General features: G+C 61.4%; 1 protein-coding gene across 1 annotated transcript; it reads left to right on the forward strand.

Annotated features, from left to right (window-relative positions):
- Nucleotides 1–3617: 3617 nt before the first annotated feature.
- AQP8 (aquaporin 8) lies at nucleotides 3618–8773 on the forward strand. The gene is made up of 5 exons (XM_005523225.2): nucleotides 3618–3859; nucleotides 6032–6158; nucleotides 6659–6873; nucleotides 8200–8334; nucleotides 8660–8773. Exons 1-5 carry the CDS (start codon nucleotides 3618–3620, stop codon nucleotides 8700–8702), a joined length of 762 nt encoding a protein of 253 aa, XP_005523282.1. The 3' UTR covers nucleotides 8703–8773.
- The last annotated feature ends 7615 nt before the right edge of the window (nucleotides 8774–16388 follow it).

The following is a 16388-nucleotide window of genomic DNA, read 5'->3' on the forward strand; positions in this document are numbered from 1 at the left end:
TCCGAGTTTACACAATTTTCCAGGTCTCTGAGCTGCTGGGGCACAGGAGATTGTGGTTTTTGAGGATGGAAAAGCGGGTGGGCTGACAAGACAGCCAGGGGCCAGCTCATTGCAGGGGTGTGCGGGACCAGGAGCATCCATCCCTTCCATGGGAGCTTGGTGGATTTTATTCTAAACACCAGAATTAAGAATTTGAAATAGCAGAATTAAGGCCTGAATGGCTTCATCCTACTTGGATGGTTATTTTCCCAGCTCAAACACCAGTCTGTGAGTGCAGAACTGACACAAATCCGTCCCTGCTCTCCAGCAGACAACGCCCAGTCCGCATTAAGGATCCCTGGAAATTTCCATCTGCACCGAGGCAGCGACTGGAAGGAAAACTCTTACACAACGTGGGCTCAGTGGAGGGCCAGAGGTCACCTCACCTGTGCCACAGCTACGAGCTGCAAATCATTCTGCAAGTTCTCTTTCAGCAGCAGTTGTGTAATCCCGGGGACTCTCCGAGATAAACACGGGAAGATAAGGCAGTGTCACAGGAGCTGCTCAGGTTCTTTATGGCTCTTCTCCAGCTGACCCCGGTGCTGGATTTGCCGGGGTCTTTCCTTGCAGCACCACGTTGTGCAGCACCAGAACACTTGGCAATAACTTTTATACAGACAGCAGCTGGGATTCTGGTCTTTAAAATGGACCAGCACCGATTCGCAGAGAGCACTTGAAGGATTTCAAGAGCATGGAGTGACGGGAAAAAGGGGAATCAAACTGCCAGAGAGGAGGTTTAGACTGGATTTTAGGATGAGATTCTTCCCTGGGAGGCCCTGGCACAATGGGTTTCAGCATCCCTTGCCACCCAAACCAGGATTCTGTGACTGAGTGCTGACAGTACTTGGTGATGTTCTTTAGCATCTGCTTAAGTGGTTTTTGGAGTTTGAGTGGTCTGGGTTTAGAATCCCAGAACTGTTTGGATTGGAAGGGATATTAAAGATCATCCAACCCTCAAATCTGGTTTTCTGTACAGACCCTCTTTTGTGTGCTTTGGCTTGTATGGAAAAGCAAAGGAAAAGTGGCAGATCTGCACGGTGAAATGAGGAGAGGAGTGGAACATGGGGTGGATAAAATAGGGCTGTTCCTGCCCAGGTGGATGGATGAGGGAAACGTTCTCTGTGATTCCTAAAAAGTATTTTTGGAAGCCTTGTCTTGTTTGGTGCCACCACTTCCTGTACTAATTGACACAGTTGCTATTGTCACTTATCTAACAAATCGGTGCAAGCCCAAACAAGGACAAAAATAAGTGTCTGCTGATATGAACAGATTTATCTGTTCTCATCCCCACGCCTTTTCCCACGGGCAGAGTTTCCGTGTATCTTACTGAGCAAACCTTGGTGCCGAGGATTTCATCTCCAGTGATGGCTGCTGAGAGCGGGGCTGTGGCCTCTGCGTGTCCCTGGCACCTCTGAACGCCAGGCAGCTGCTGAGGCTGGAGCTCCCAGCAAAGGGAAACCCTTCCCTCGAGGCTGTGCTTTTGTTTTGTCCTGTTTCAGGCCTGTGCTCAGCAATATTTCATGTCTTTGTCACCTGAGTGAGGAGCGTTTCCTCTGCAAGGCTCAGGCAAGCATCCCCGCTCCCTCAAGAGTGGTAAATGTTTAAAAGCCAAGGACAGGGGTTAATCCTTGCGTTTGGGCTGTGACCTTGCCGTGTTCTGCAGCCACCACCGTGTTGGGACACAGAGCCTGGCCTCAGTGGCACCGTCCTTGGCAGCGTTCCTGTGCCAGGAACGGGGAGCAGCAGCTTGGATCGGCCACTTGGCTGCCTTTTCCCTGGCCAGGGACCTGTCCTGGTGCTCCTGGGACTCACCCCTGCTGCTGGTGCCACTGGGGATCTGGGATCTGGGATTTGGGATCTGGGATCTGGGATTTGGGACAGCTCAGCTCCTGACAGCGCTGGCAGCACCCCTGTGGCACCGTGGGAGCTGCTGCAAGGAAGGACCAGCTGAAATCTGGATATGTGCTATATCAATCTCTCCTGTTAAGTACCCCAAAAATAAATGAAATCTGGATTCCTTCTGCCCAAGTTAAAATTCTTCCCAAAGGAGCCCTGGGCTGGTGACAGATGGATGCCACAGGCCTGCTGGGAGCTGGCCCCAGGAGATGGTGCCCTGTGGGCTGACAGGATTGAATCAGCCATTTCCCCATCCCCCAGGTCTGGGGGTTCACAGGGACCAGGCAAACCCAGCTCTCACTCTCCACATCCCAGTGATATCTACACACTGGTGCCAAGACCTGTTGGCCGTAGGAAGCAAGCTGTTGGGAGGGGAAATGGGCTGATGGAGGCTCCTTTAGAGGTGCCTTTCCTGGGATTCTCCTGCCTGACCCTTGTCTGTGCTGTGGCCACAGAGACAGGTGAGTGGAAATTTCCTTCCCATCCCCAGTGCCTTGTGACAACATCATAAACCACGGTGGCGTTCTTTACCCTGCTTACGAGAGAAGAGTTCCTACAAACCCCGCTGCTCAGGCAGCACCACAAACACCGGGGTGTGAGCAGGAGGTTGCTCAAGGCTGCAGGGCCCGTCCCTGGAGGGCTGGGCTGATCCCTGCCCGGACTGTGGGCACGTTCCTGCTGCTCCCAGGAGCTGCACCGGGATCACCTGGGCAGTGCCCACCACTGGGTACGTGTCACATGAGTCCCTTCAGATAAATACTCCAAAGATCACATCTGGGTTCCTTCAGCCCCAGTTAAACCCCTCCCAGTGGAACCCTTGCTGGTCGTGCTGGGAGCTGTGGGATGGGAGATGCTGGTGCCTGGGCTGAGCCTGGTGTTCCAGGCAGTGATCCCTGCTGGGATGAGGAGGGTTTAGGGATGGTTTAATCAATGTTTGATCACTTCTGGAGTGCCTGGTGGATCCCTTGGCACCCTTGCTCACATCTTTATTTGAGAGCAGTGCAAGGGACATGAACCTCAAGCCTTGGAATCTCCAGGCAGGACGTGGGCTGAGGTTTAGAGGAATTTTGACTGATGGTCTTCAGTCACAGGGTGGGCAGGCCCTGGCACAGGTACCCAGAGAAGCTGTGGCTGCCCCTGGATCCCTGGCAGTGCCCAAGGCCAGGCTGGATGGGGATAGTGGAAGATATCCCTGCCCAGGGTAGGAGGTTGGCAGAACCCCCTAAAACTACACCAGCAACAGCCACAATAAACCAAGGGAAAAATCCCCAAGCCTTGAACCAAGGCTTGGCAGTGATAACGAGCTTTGATATCCCTGGGGGCCGGCCCAACAGCTTTTATGGCCCCTTTTTTTCTCTTAGCAATGCAAATCCAATCTGTACTTAGAGCCTCCCTGCGGAGCTGCCTCTTCAGACAGTCAGGGGCAGCCTGGCAGCCTCCTGGGGCCCCGGTCCCTGCTGAGAGCCCTGGGCCCTGCACATCCAGCATCCCCCGGGTGTGCCCTGCACATCCAGCATCCCCCGGTGTGCCCTGCACATCCAGCATCCCCCGGGTGTGCCCTGCACATCCAGCATCCCCCGGTGTGCCCTGCACATCCAGCATCCCCCGGTGTGCCCTGCACATCCAGCCTCCCCCGGTGTGCCCTGCACATCCAGCATCCCCCGGCCGTGCCCCAGCCGCCGATGGCCGGACCCCACCGGCTGCAGGACGTGATGGACATCGAGCTCAAGCCCAAGCCCCCGCGGCCGCACTGGTACGAGCGCCACGTCCAGCCCTGCGTGGCCGAGCTGCTGGGCAGTGCCCTCTTCATCTTCATCGGCTGCCTGTCGGTGGTGGAGGACTCGGGGGGCACGGGGAGGCTGCAGCCCGCCCTGGCACACGGGCTGGCCCTGGCGGTCACCATCGCTGTCCTGGGGGACATCAGGTAAGGGACACCACGCGCTGGCCCTGGGGCTGCACCTGGACAGGGGAAGCGCCCGTGGCTGCTGCCCGCTGCCTTCGGGCTCTTCCCTGCAGCTCCTGCAGCCCCTGCAGCCCCTGCAGCCCCTGCAGCCCCTGCAGCCCCTGCAGCCCCTGCATCCCCTGTATCCCCTGCAGCTCCTGCATCCCCTGCAGCCCCTGCATCCTCTGCAGCTCCTGCATCCCCTGCAGCTCCTGCATCCCCTGCATCCCCTGCAGCTCCTGCAGCCCCTGCAGCCCCTGCAGCCCCTGCAGCCCCTGCAGCTCCTGCAGCCCCTGCAGCTCCTGCATCCCCTGCAGCTCCTGCATCCCCTGCAGCCCCTGCAGCCCATGCAGCTCCTGCATCCCCTGCAGCTCCTGCATCCCCTGCAGCTCCTGCATCCCCTGCATCCCCTGCATCCCCTGCAGCTCCTGCAGCCCCTGCAGCCCCTGCAGCTCCTGCATCCCCTGCATCCCCTGCATCCCCTGCATCCCCTGCAGCTCCTGCATCCCCTGCAGCCCCTGCAGCCCCTGCAGCTCCTGCAGCCCCTGCAGCCCCTGCAGCCCCCCTGCCTCGCCATGGAGCCCCTGGCTGGCAGCGTGGCCCGTTGGGGGGTGGTGGCATTGGGGGTGGCACCCCTAACACCCCGGGTTTGGGGGTGTCCACCTGCCTTTGAATTGCAGTGTTTCAATTTTTAGCCCCTTTTATAAAAATGCTCAAGCTGAAACAGGAATGTTCTGGGAGCTGGAACTTGGAGATATTTAAGGGCCCTTCCAGCCCAAACCATTCTATGATTTTATGATTATCTGTGAAGATGAGATGATTCCTTTTACAAGGATGTCAGAGCAAAACATTTTGACCCAACTGTGCTCCTCCTCCGGGCATTTTCAGGTTAAAAAAAAGTGGTTTCAATTACTCAAAAGCAACATTTAGACAAATCTGCTCATTGATAAAGATGCTGTGTGGCACTGAGATACAGATTTGCCCTCAAGGAAGAAGCTGAAAAAGTCCCTGGAGAGTTTCATTCCCTTCCCTTGTGTCAGCTCCACACAGGGATGGGATTCCCCAGGCTGTCCCGGGTGGCTTGGCCAGGATCATGAGCAAACCCCAGGGCAATGGGACTGAGAATTTACCAGTGTCTGATAGGAGGGAAAATGGCCCAGGGTGAGGTTTGTGCAGTGGGGACTCCTGACCCACGGTGCCAGTGCTGGCAGAGCTGAGGGGGGCTCCCCTGCACCCCAAACCCCAGCATGGTGAAGCCAGGGCAGCAGGACAGGGGACCTTTATGGTGAGGAGCTGCAGGTCCCTGAAGGCCTGACGTGGTTTGGATTAGAAAGGACCTTAAATCCCACCAAGTTCCACCCCTGCCATGGGCAGGGACACCTCCCACTGCCCCAGGCTGCCCCAGCCCTGTCCAGCCTGGCCTTGGGCACTGCCAGGGATGCAGGGGCAGCCCCAGCTGTGCCAGGGCCTGCCCATCCTGCCAGGGAAGGATTGTTCCCAGGGAGGCTGGAGAGGAGCCGTGCTCAGGAGGGTTTTCCCAGCCAGGCTGTTCCCCCAGGTGGGGTTTGTATGCAGCCAGGTCTCCCCTCAGCCCCCAGGCTCCCCCAGCCCGGGCTGCAGCCGAGGCACATCCCCGAGCAGCGCAGCTCCCTGCTCTCCTGGAGAGCTTCAATCCCAGCTCAGCACTCAGATGTGGTTATCGTTCCCAGACTCTCTGACTCATCAGCAGCAATTATCAGGCTGATCAGTTATGAAACCTGTTCATTAACCTGTGTCTCATGGTAATCAGTTTTAATTAGAGGGTCTCTGTGTCTGACTTGCTTGTGCTTTTCGAGGTGAAGGATTTAGCTGTGGTACTGAGGGCCCTGCTCTGGTCCCTGTCCCTGGCTGCCAGCCCTGCCAGTGTTCCTGCAGCTCTGTGGGATCCCTGCTGCCCACCCCTGTCCTGGCAGTAACACATCCCGAGTCCTGTCCCCAAAAGTGCCCCTGGCAGCGCTGCAGGAGGGCCCGGCTGCTGCTGCTGCTCTGCAGGGAGAGGAAACAGCTGGATCGTGCTCCTGTGCAGCGTGGAAGGACTGGAAAAGCATCAGTGGTTCCCGGGAGGGAGCCCCGGGAGGGAGCTGGGCTGGGCTGACGCTCCTCTGTCCTCGGCAGCGGAGGCCACTTCAACCCCGCGGTGTCGCTGGGCGTGTGGCTGCTCGGGGGGCTCCACATCACCATGCTCATCCCCTACTGGCTGTCCCAGCTCTGCGGAGGGATGATCGGAGCCGGCCTGGCAAAGGTACGGAGCCGGGGGTGCCTGTGCCAGGGCTGGAGCACAGGGACCCCCCTGCCCTGCCCTGCCCTGCCCTGCCCCAGCTGCCCCGGGCTGCTGCGGGCTCTGGGGCCGGGTTCACCCACTAAAGCTCTTCAGAGTTCTGCCGTGCCCGATGAGGAGGCACAGAAGGAGCCAGGGTGCCGCTGCAGCTCTGCCCCGTTCACACGGAGCTGTTCCCTGCCCTCCTTGCCCCAGCTCTGCTCCCCCAGGGCCACTTGGGCTCGGTGCTGCCCCTTCCCAGCCCCGGGGGTCTCACCCTGCCCGGAGCCCCCGATCCCAGGAGCTGCCCAGAGCCTTCCCCAGCCCGTGTGCGCTCGCCAGGCGCTCGGGGCTGCCTTTCCTCCCGCAAGTGCCGAGTTTAGCTCCTCTTTAAGCCGCCCTCCGCCCACGCTGCCCCGACAGCGAGCCCATCTGGCGGCCCGGGGCTCGGCTGAGCCCGGTGCCCACCGCGGCTCTCCCCGCAGGCCGTGGCACCGAGCGAGCGCTTCGGCAACGCCAGCGGAGGAGCCTTCGGCGGCATCACGGCTGACGAGCAGGTCCCCGCTGTCCTGCTGGGGGAGATTGTGCTCAGCTCCTTCCTGCTCCTCGTGGTCTGCATGGGAGCCATCAACGGCAGGAGCAGGACCCCGCTGGCCCCGCTGTGCATCGGCCTCACGGTCACCGCCGACATCCTGGCGGGGTGAGCCTCCTGTCCCCCCCGTCCTGCTCCGCCTGGCACGGGGACACCGCCGCACCGTGCTCCGCCTGGCACGGGGACACCGCCGCACCGTGCTCCGCCTGGCACGGGGACACCGCCGCACCCTGCTCCGCCTGGCACCGCTCACCTGGGGACACCTGGGGACACCCCAAATCCCACCCCGAGCAGCTACACCAGGGTCCCGGACAGAGCCGGGTCTGGGGTGGGGTGGACAGGCTGGGATGGGACCCCCCCTCCTGCAGCACCGCACAGACCCTGCTGCCGGGGAAACTGAGGCACTCCGAGCACACCAGGGAGACCATCAAATGAGCGCAGTGGGCGCTCTGGCAGTTTTGGGAGAGCTGATGGGCAGGAGCGGCATCAGCTCAGATCCTGCATCCCTGATCCCTCCCGCATCCCTGATCCCTCCCGCATCCCGGATCCCTCCCGCATCCCGGATCCCTCCCGCATCCCTGCAGCCCCAGCTCATCCCTGCAGTGGCAGAGGAGCCGGCGCAGCCTCCCCGAGCCCGGGCCGTGGGGATGACCTGCCCGGGCTGTGTTTGCGGTGGGAAGCCCTGAGCAAACAGGGGTTTGTGTCCCTCGTGTCCCCGCTGGAAGAGCTGCCAGGTTCAGCCCGGCCGCGGTGCCACCGTGAAGGGACAAGGAGCGCAATTAGAAATGTTAATGCAGTGCCGGGTTAAAGCAGCGCCCACCCACTCTGGCAGGAGCCCGGGCCGTGTTTACACAAACCCGTCGGCAAATATTTACCCCTTTAAGCTGTAAATGCTGCCGTGCCTCCCGCCCCGCTCCTGTGTGTGAGCCGTGCGTGGTGTGGAGCCCTCCTTGAGCAAAGCCGGGCTCTGCTGTGCCCCAGGACACCGGCACTGAGGCTTCCCCCGGCCGGGGGAGCCCCAGGAGCTGGGAGGGAACGCCAGGGCTGCTGAGCAGCTGCTCTTGGGGCCGGGCTGGTCCCTGAGCCGCCTCTGCGGTCTGCGCTGCCACAGGAACCCATCTCCCGTGGAAAGCCATCCTCATCACCGAGCAGGACGTGGCTCAGGGTGCTCCAAGCCCGCTGCCCTCCAGAGCCCTGGGAAGGGGCCCTGGGAAGGGGCCCTGAGAAGGAGCCCTGGGAAGGGGCCCTGGGAAGGAGCCCTGGGATGGAGCCCTGGGAAGGAGCCCTGGGATGGAGCCCTGGGATGGAGCCCTGGGATGGAGCCCTGGGATGGAGCCCTGGGAAGGGGACGCTGCTGCCCTGTCCCAGCACTGAGGGGACAGGAGCTGCTCCAGTGTCTCGCTGCCATGACACAGCCGCTCTGTTCCCTTCCAGGGGTGGTGTGTCCGGAGCCTGCATGAACCCAGCCCGAGCCTTCGGGCCAGCTCTGGTGGCAAACTACTGGGACTACCACTGGGTGTACTGGGTGGGGCCCATGGTGGCTGCCCTGCTCGTCGGGGTGCTGCTGAGGTAGGTGACAGCTGTGGTGACACTGGGGCTGCCACCCTCCCTTTGCCCTGTGCTGCTGCCTCCTCCATCGGACAAGGCTCCAGGCAGAGGCTTTTCCAGAGGGCTGTCCGAGGGCTGGAGACTCCTGTCCCTTTTCCTTCCCGTGAGGACAGGATGACAGCAAAGTTCCAGCCTGTGTCCACACGTGCCTTTGCTTCATCCTTGTCTTGTGTGGCAAATCAGTCCCAGGCTGGTGCTGGGCTGGTGCTGTCCCCATGTCCTTGTCATATCCTTGCCATGGCAGAAACGCTGACCCCGAATTTCTGTCTCTTTTACCTCCCCAAAGGTTCCTGCTGGGTGACCAGGCCATGCGCCTGCTCCTGAAGTGACAGCGGGCACAGGGCCCTGTCCATGGGTGCAGCACAGCCGGTGTGGAACCTCCTGCCCCTGCTCCTTCCCCTTCCTCCTGCCCCTCTCGGCATCTCCGTGGGCCAGCCGTGGTTCCTGTGCTGCTGGAGCGAGGATGGAAACGTCCCAGCCAAGCCACAGTCCCCAGGGCTCTGGCAGCACCGTGTCTGTGGTGTCCCGGGCTCCTCTGGCACTGCCCACGCACAGAGTGTGACCCCCGAGCCGTGCCCGGGCACCCCCAGAGCCAGGGAGCTCTGTGCCCTCTGGGTGGGCACCAGTGCCCCCGCTCAGACTGGCCGGGACGATGCCGAGCAGCTCCTGCCCCTGGCTGCTGCCTCAGAGGGCGACAGGAGCCGGGAGCTTTGGGGACAGTCCTGTCCCTGCCCCCTCGGGGCATCAGGAGGACCAGGGGGTGAGGCACTCACCCAGGTGCCAGGGTGGGCCAGAGGCAGGTGGGATGGAGGGGGGCTGCTTGGCAGAGGGGCTGCCAGAGGCAAGAGAGTCAGCGGAAGGGGAGGATGGAGCTGTGTGGGCAGGGGGAGAGGAGCCAGCGCAGCAGCTTTGCGTCAGCCGGGCATCCATCCCCTCCGGCAGCGCTGCCCTGACTCATCCTGCGGCCCCCGAGCTCCCGGGGGGATTCGTGGGCACCGGGGGGGCTGCACTGGCACACGCTGAGAGCACTCCCGGTGCCAGACAGGAACCCCCCGCGCTCCCTGGCTTAAGTCACTCCCAATTTTGTGGAATTTTAACATGGGAAATGCCTGTTGCTTTCCCAGATCTCCCCCCCGAAGGGGGCCCTGGGGCAGGGGCTGTGCTGGGTGAGCTGTGCCCCCACTCTGGGCCGCCCACCCTGCCCAACCCCAGGGCACCAGTGCAGGAATGGGGCTGGAAGGAGGAGGAGGGAGGAGTGGGAAAGGGCCCGGCTGCCCTGAGCGGGGTCACAGCTCCTTCCCCGGGCAGGGGCTGGGGGCGGCTCCGGCCCTTCCCCTCTCCGGCAGCTGCGGGTCTAAGGCAGACGCCTCCCCCTTCTCTCTGCTGGCCGCTCCCGCAGTTGCTGTGACAGGGCAGTTCCCAGCTTCCCGCTGTCCCCGCGGGGCTGGCAGGGCTCTGCCAATGTCACCTCTCTATTTTCAGCTTGTTTTCTGCTTTCCCGTGGCGGGAGGTGACCCCCACAGGGGCACAGGCACGCTCAGAGATGTGTTTTCAGAGAAGGACAACGCTGTAGAGATGCTGGAGTGCGGGAACTCCAGGAACAGAGCATCCCCTGCTCGGGGAGGGGGGATTGCTGCACCAGGGCTGGGCAGGAGCCGGGAGCCCCGGGAGGACCCGGGGGCTCCGGGTGAGCCGGGAACCCGGCAGCGGCTCCTCCAGGGAGGAAGAGGATGCAGCCCCCAGAAGGAGACAAATAGCATGAAGATGTCACTGGGACGGTTGTCATGGCAACGCCCCAAAAAATGCCGAACCAAACATGGAGCGGAATCGCTGCTTCCTCCCCAAAGGGAGCCCGTGGGGAGCGGGTGCCGTGGGGACCCCAGCGCGTCCCCGCCTCCGCTCGGGGCACAGCTCTCGGTGGGAGCGGGGCCGGGGCCCCCGGGCTGTGCCACCTTCCCCTTTCGAGAGGATGCTCGGCCCCGCAGGAAACGCGCTTGGCTGAGGCTGCCTCTGCACCGGGCACCCCCTGCACCGCTGCTGCTGCCTGCACCCCGGAGCCCTCCTGCACACCAGGTCCTTCCTGCATCCCGGGTCCATCCTGCATCCCAGAGCCCTCCTGCATCCCAAATCCATCCTGCATCCCGGAGCCCTCCTGAATCCCGGGTCCATTCTGCATCCCGGGTCCATCATGAATCCCGGAGCCCTCCTGCATCCCGGGTCCATCCTGCATCCCAAATCCATCCTGCACCCTGGGTGCCTTCCACATCCCAACTTCATTACATCCCAATTTCCTCCAGCATCCCAGATCCATCCCACACCCCATCTCCCTGCTGCACCGTGGTTTCAAGGCCCCTCTCTCAGCAGCTGCAGGGCAGGGGGGCTTGGCAGGTCCTTCCAGGGCAGTGGTGCCACTGCTGCGGTCCCTGGGGACAGCAGGGGACAGCAGGGGACAGCAGAGGGGACTGCAGGGGACAGCAGGGGGGACAGCCCTTGCCCAGCCTCGTGTGCTGATGTGTTGGGCACATTCATCTTTAATTTGCCAGGGTGACTTTTGATCAAGCATTTGTAACATCACATTGTTTTTCCTTGAGTATTATTAAAGTGCTTGATTTATGCTAATTAAATGCCAATTAACTTCCAAGCACTTAATGTACTTTAAGGACATAAAATACATCTCATTCCCATTCAATTAAGTTTGCATCAGGCCTGGACATGGGTCTGCAGCGTGTTTTTATCAGCACATGGATCTGCTGGGATGCTGCCTGGGGTTTTCCAGGTTCTGTTGGGGATGGAAGGGGCTCTGGTAGGGAAGGGGATGGGTGCAGGGTCCTGGTGCCACGGGCAGTCACGGGGTACTCATTGCTGCTGAGGCACCAACACTCAGCCCCTGAAGGAAAGCTGGGATGAGCTCAGGGTGCTTGGGAGAGACTCCAAAGGCTGCACAGACGTCAGGCACATGCTGGCCCAGGTCCCACCAGCTGTGCCTGCTGCCAGCACTTTGGGGACACGGGGAAAACAATCGGGGTGTTGCAGAAGAACACCCAGCTCTTCCCTGTGCCTGCTGCTCACAGCAGTCTGGGAAAGGATCGGCCTCCAGAGTTTTCCCTTCCAAATCCTCCCTTCAGCAGGATTGGAGGGGTCTGGCAGTGTGTTCCCCCTAAGCCTGGTCCTGAAATAGCAGCTCCCTGAGCAAAGGCGGCACGCTGAGGGGTGCCAGGAGCGTGGCTGGGGAGGGATAGGATGGATGAACACTTTTAGAACGTGCCCCGTGAGGCGTCTGGGAATTCTCCTGTTGCTCAGCTCCAAAGGTTTTCTGCAGCTGGAGAAATCACAGCCTGAAAAAGAAAAGGTGAATGAATCCTTTTAGCTCGTTTTGCCCACGAGGCAGACCCGGAGCGGCTGCAGAGGGCAAACCCCGAGCTCATCTCCGGTGTCTGCGGCAGCCCGGGGAGCTGCCGGTGCCATGGGGGCTCCCATGGGTGCTCCCGGGCCGGGGGCTGCGTGGGCTCGGCACGGGGGACAGCGGAGGTGGGCGATGACGTGCGGAGCCAGCTCTGCTCGTGAGCTGGCAGCTGCATGTAGGAGCTGGGAGCGAGGCGATGGAGGAGTGGGAGTGGGGATGGAATTCTGGGGAAGCTTCGGCAGCCGCACCATCGGCGGCCGCTGCAGCGCTGGGATGGGATGGGATGGGATGGGATGGGATGGGATGGGATGGGTTGGGATGGGATGGGATGGGATGGGATGGGATGGGATGGGATGGGATGGGATGGGATGGGATGGGATCCATGGGATGGGATGGGATGGGATGGGATGGGATGGGATGGGATGGGATCCATGGGATGGGATGGGATGGGATGGGATCCATGGGATGGGATGGGATGGGATGGGATGGGATGGGATGGGATGGGATGGGATGGGATGGGATGGGATGGGATGGGATGGGATGGGATGGGATGGGATGGGATGGGATGGGATGGGGATGGGCTCCTGCCCTCTCGGACCTGGCTGTGCTGGCGGGGCCCCGAGGCTGGGCATCATCGCTCGCCACTGTGCCACATCCCCAGCCATGTGCCATGGCCCTCAACATCGTGATGTGTCCCTCACTGCTGTGCTGTGTGTCCCATCACGGTGTCACACCCCTCACTGCTGTGTCCCATCGCGGTGTCACACCCCTCACTGCTGTGTCCCATCGCGGTGTCACACCCCTCACTGCTGTGCCGTGTCCTTTGCTCTTTCACTTCTTCTCGTTGGCATTGGCCCCCATTTGGGCTCCCTGGGGACCCCCGGACCCCCGGAGCCCCATTCCCCCCCCGGAGGGGGAGCAGACCCCCCCTCCCTGCCGACATCCAGACTCTCTCTCCCCATCACCGAAGGCTTTCTGTGCCCAGCGCTGCTCGAGCTGAGGGATTTACATTTTAAAGGGGTTTTAAAATGGATTTGCACGGACATTTATTTGCAAGTGCTGTTTTTCCAGCTTTTGCCGCTTTGAATGTTTGTGGAGAAGAGCTAACAGACAGAAACCACAGCAGGGAAAGCTTCAGGAACTCGTTTGTGCTCAGGCAAATCCGGCGAGAGTGGCAGTGCGGGGTGGCACAGGCAATCCTCGGTGCCAGCCCTTGTTGCCTCGCTCCTTGCCGTGCTCTGGGGGTCCCAGGTCCCTCCCCTGTGAGCAGCAGGAGCGCGGCTTGGGGAGCTCCGCTTGCCAGAGGCAGCGGAGCCGCCTGGAGCCGCGGGACGGCCGGAGCGAGGGCAGGGAAGGGGAAACCGTGTTAATCGTGCTCTGTGCTGGCAGCAGCCAGAGCGCTGCACGATAAATAGCCATTTTAATTACTGCACAATATTTACAAGATTGCTTCCTCATTGGGGAAATTAAAACAAATGCTCCATCGAAATGATCAACATGGTAGAGAGAGGAGCGGGGCTGGGAAAGGAAGCCTCGGGCTGCTGATGGAGGAGGAATTGGCCCCTTTGTGCTGCCGGGGCCGCCTCTGCTCCGGTGTCCAGAAGGAGCAGCAGCGTCTGGAGCTCGGCCCTGGCCAGGCTCAGGAGAAAGGAGGCGGGGAAAGGTTGTGCAGGGATGGGGAAAGGTTGTGCAGGGATGGGGAAAGGTTGTGCAGGGATGGTTGTGCAGGGATGGGGAAAGGTTGTGCAGGGATGGGGGGAAGGTTGTGCAGGGATGAGAAGGTTGTGCAGGGATGGGGAAAGGTTGTTCAGGGGATGGTTGTGCAGGGATGGTTGTGCAGGGATGAGGGGAAGGTTGTGCAGGGGAAGGTTGTGCAGGGGATGAGGGGAAGGTTGTGCAGGGATGAGGAGAAGGTTGTGCAGGGATGAGGAGAAGGTTGTGCAGGGGATGAGGAGCTGCCGGGGCCGCTCAGCCCCGCGGGATGGGTGTCGGGGCGGGTGCGCTGTGCCGGGGGGTGAGGAGGGGGCTGTCCCCTGCCCCAGCAGCGGCGGTGCTGCCGGCCTGGCGGGGTCCCGGGCCCGGTCCCTCCCTCCTGGGCCCCCTGGGTGGCTGCAGGGCCCTCCTGAGGTCCCCGCCGTGCTTCCCTTGCTTCCCGCACCCTGAGCGCGCCCCATCCCGGAGGTGCCTGTGGGGCGGGGGTGACGCCTGGGAACTGAACCCCTCAGGGCCGCTCTTCTCCCAGCCCCCTCCCATTCCGTGCTCTTCCCTCAGCTCCTTCCCTGCCTTTTTTTTTTTTCTTTTTTGCAGCTCTGCGGTTGCCATGGGAACGGTGACATCCCGAGCCGGGCGGAGCGGGGCGAGCGCGGCCGCCCGGGGCCACCCCGGGCACGGGCGGGGGTCCCACGGCTGCGGGATCCCACGGATTGGGGTCCCCACGGGTGGGGAGTTCCCCTGGAGTGCCCCTTTTCCAGGGGAAAGAGCAGCGGGATTTAATTCCATTCGAGTACCCGCTGCCAGCCCAGCGAGTCCTTCCAGGGGAGGAAATTCCGTCCGGAATGAACAGGGGTGATGCGGGGGGGGAAGGCAGGATGGCCCTCGGTATCCGAGTGTTAATAAAAGAGCTCGCAGGACCTGATGGATGTGATCCAGGATAATTTGGGGTTACGGAGGATTCACCCTCCTCGTTCCTGGAGCAGGGAGGACGCCTGGTGACACTCCCAGGCTGTCCTGGGGGACAGAGGCAGCAGTTCCATGGGGAGATCGGGACAGGGAATGGAGAGGGAGAGCTGGGAATGCGATGGGCTCCGAGCCCCAGTGTGTCACTGTCACCCCGAGGGACAGGGGCTCACCCGAGCCTCAGCAGCCCCGGGATGGACAGGCCTGATGTCCAAGGAAAAACCCCATGGATGCAGCTTTGTGCCCCCAGGACCTGCAGGACTCGGGTCAAGCGCCGCCTGCTCCCCAGCCCCGAGAGGAGCAGGAAGGAGCTGCAGGAGCCGCAGCCGAGAGGGAAAAGCCAGAAAACAATTTACAGCTTCCTGCAGATGGCAACCGGTACGATCTGGCTGACAAACACAGATGAGCAAGCGTGAGGGAGGGATAAATAAACCTCGCGGCTCGTGGAGTAAAACAACCTGCTGGGATTTACTGCAGAAAATCCCTGCTCGGCCGGAGCCGGGCCCCCATCCCTGCGCCGGGGCGGGCGGAGAGAGGCTCTGCGGCAGGAGAGAGGCTCCGGGGACAGCCCAGGGGACAGGGGACAGCCCAGGGAACAGCCCAGGGGACAGGGGACACAGCAGCCTCCCACCTGCTGCCCCAGCGGTGCCCTCGGGCCCAGCGAGCCCAGGAGCAGCCGAGGCACCGCTGCAAAACCATCCCGAGTCATTTCACCAGGGAGCAGGGAAAGCGTCATGCAGATGTTTTCCACTCCAAAATTCTTCTGGGTTCTAAATTGGTGAAGCCCCGAGTCTTTCTGGGGGACTTTCTTTTCGCTCTTCCCTTTTTTTTTCTTAATGAAACTTTTTCAAAATGTTTCTGGAAATTCATGACAGGTAGGTTGTCCTCTGCGTGAAAATGTTTTTCCTCGCAGTGAGGAGCTGAAGGGACACGATGAGCTGTGGCACCGGGGGACGCCAGGGGACAGCTCGCAGGACTCTGTCACTCCCGGCTGCAGCCCCCGCTCGCCCTCGGGCCGGGATAAACTCCAGTGGAAAATAACTTGAGATAAAGGCGGTGAGGAGCAGCGAGCCCCAGCCGGGGTTTGTGCTTCGTCCCAGGCTCGTTCGTGCTGGGCAGTGCCCGGAGCGGCCCCGCTGGAGCTCCCGGGGAGGGGGAGCAGAGCGCTGTGCCCAGGGCTGTCACCCTGAAAACTCAGCTTCTGAGCTTGCTAACATGGTTTCCTAAGGACTTTCCCAGGACAGTAACTGTAAACGTAGATATGTGTACATTCTTTCTGTTACACGTCTTGTGATGGGCACCTCTCATGGCCAGTGCAGTGAGAAAGTGTTATCCTGACCATCCAATCCCTGGCCGTGGTCAGAAACCTATAAATCCTGGGAGGGAAAATAAACTCTGCTCTTTCTTTCACCACACCTCGACCTGTGTCCGCGTGATCTATTCATCTTCAGCGGCGACACAGGGCCACAGCCCCAAGCCCGATTTTCTGTGCAGCATCTGCTTGCAGGGATTTATGCACCGAGGGCAGGCCCCGGGATAAGCTGGGGGTGGCCAGAGGCCAAAGCACGGCAGGAACATCCATCTGAGGATTTCCATATCCCGGGATTTGAGGCACCCGGGTAATGGGGCTCCTGAACAAACATCCCTTCCCCGCACATCCCTGCCCCGCACATCCCTTCCCCGCACATCCCTGCCCTGCACATCCCTGCCCTGCACATCCCTGCCCGGCACATCCCTGCCCCGCACATCCCTGCCCTGCACATCCCTGCCCCGCACATCCCTGCCCTGCACATCCCTGCCCGGCACATCCCTGCCCCGCACATCCCTGCTCGGCACATCCCTTCCCCGCACATCCCTGCCCCGCACATCCCTTCCCCGCACATCCCTGCCCCGCACATCCCTGCCCCGCACATCCCTGCTCGGCACATCCCTGCCC

Source organism: Pseudopodoces humilis, chromosome 18 (assembly GCF_049639895.1).
Source record: "Pseudopodoces humilis isolate 2021_Gansu_Grassland_sample_001 chromosome 18, ASM4963989v1, whole genome shotgun sequence".
NCBI classification, from domain to species: domain Eukaryota; kingdom Metazoa; phylum Chordata; class Aves; order Passeriformes; family Paridae; genus Pseudopodoces; species Pseudopodoces humilis.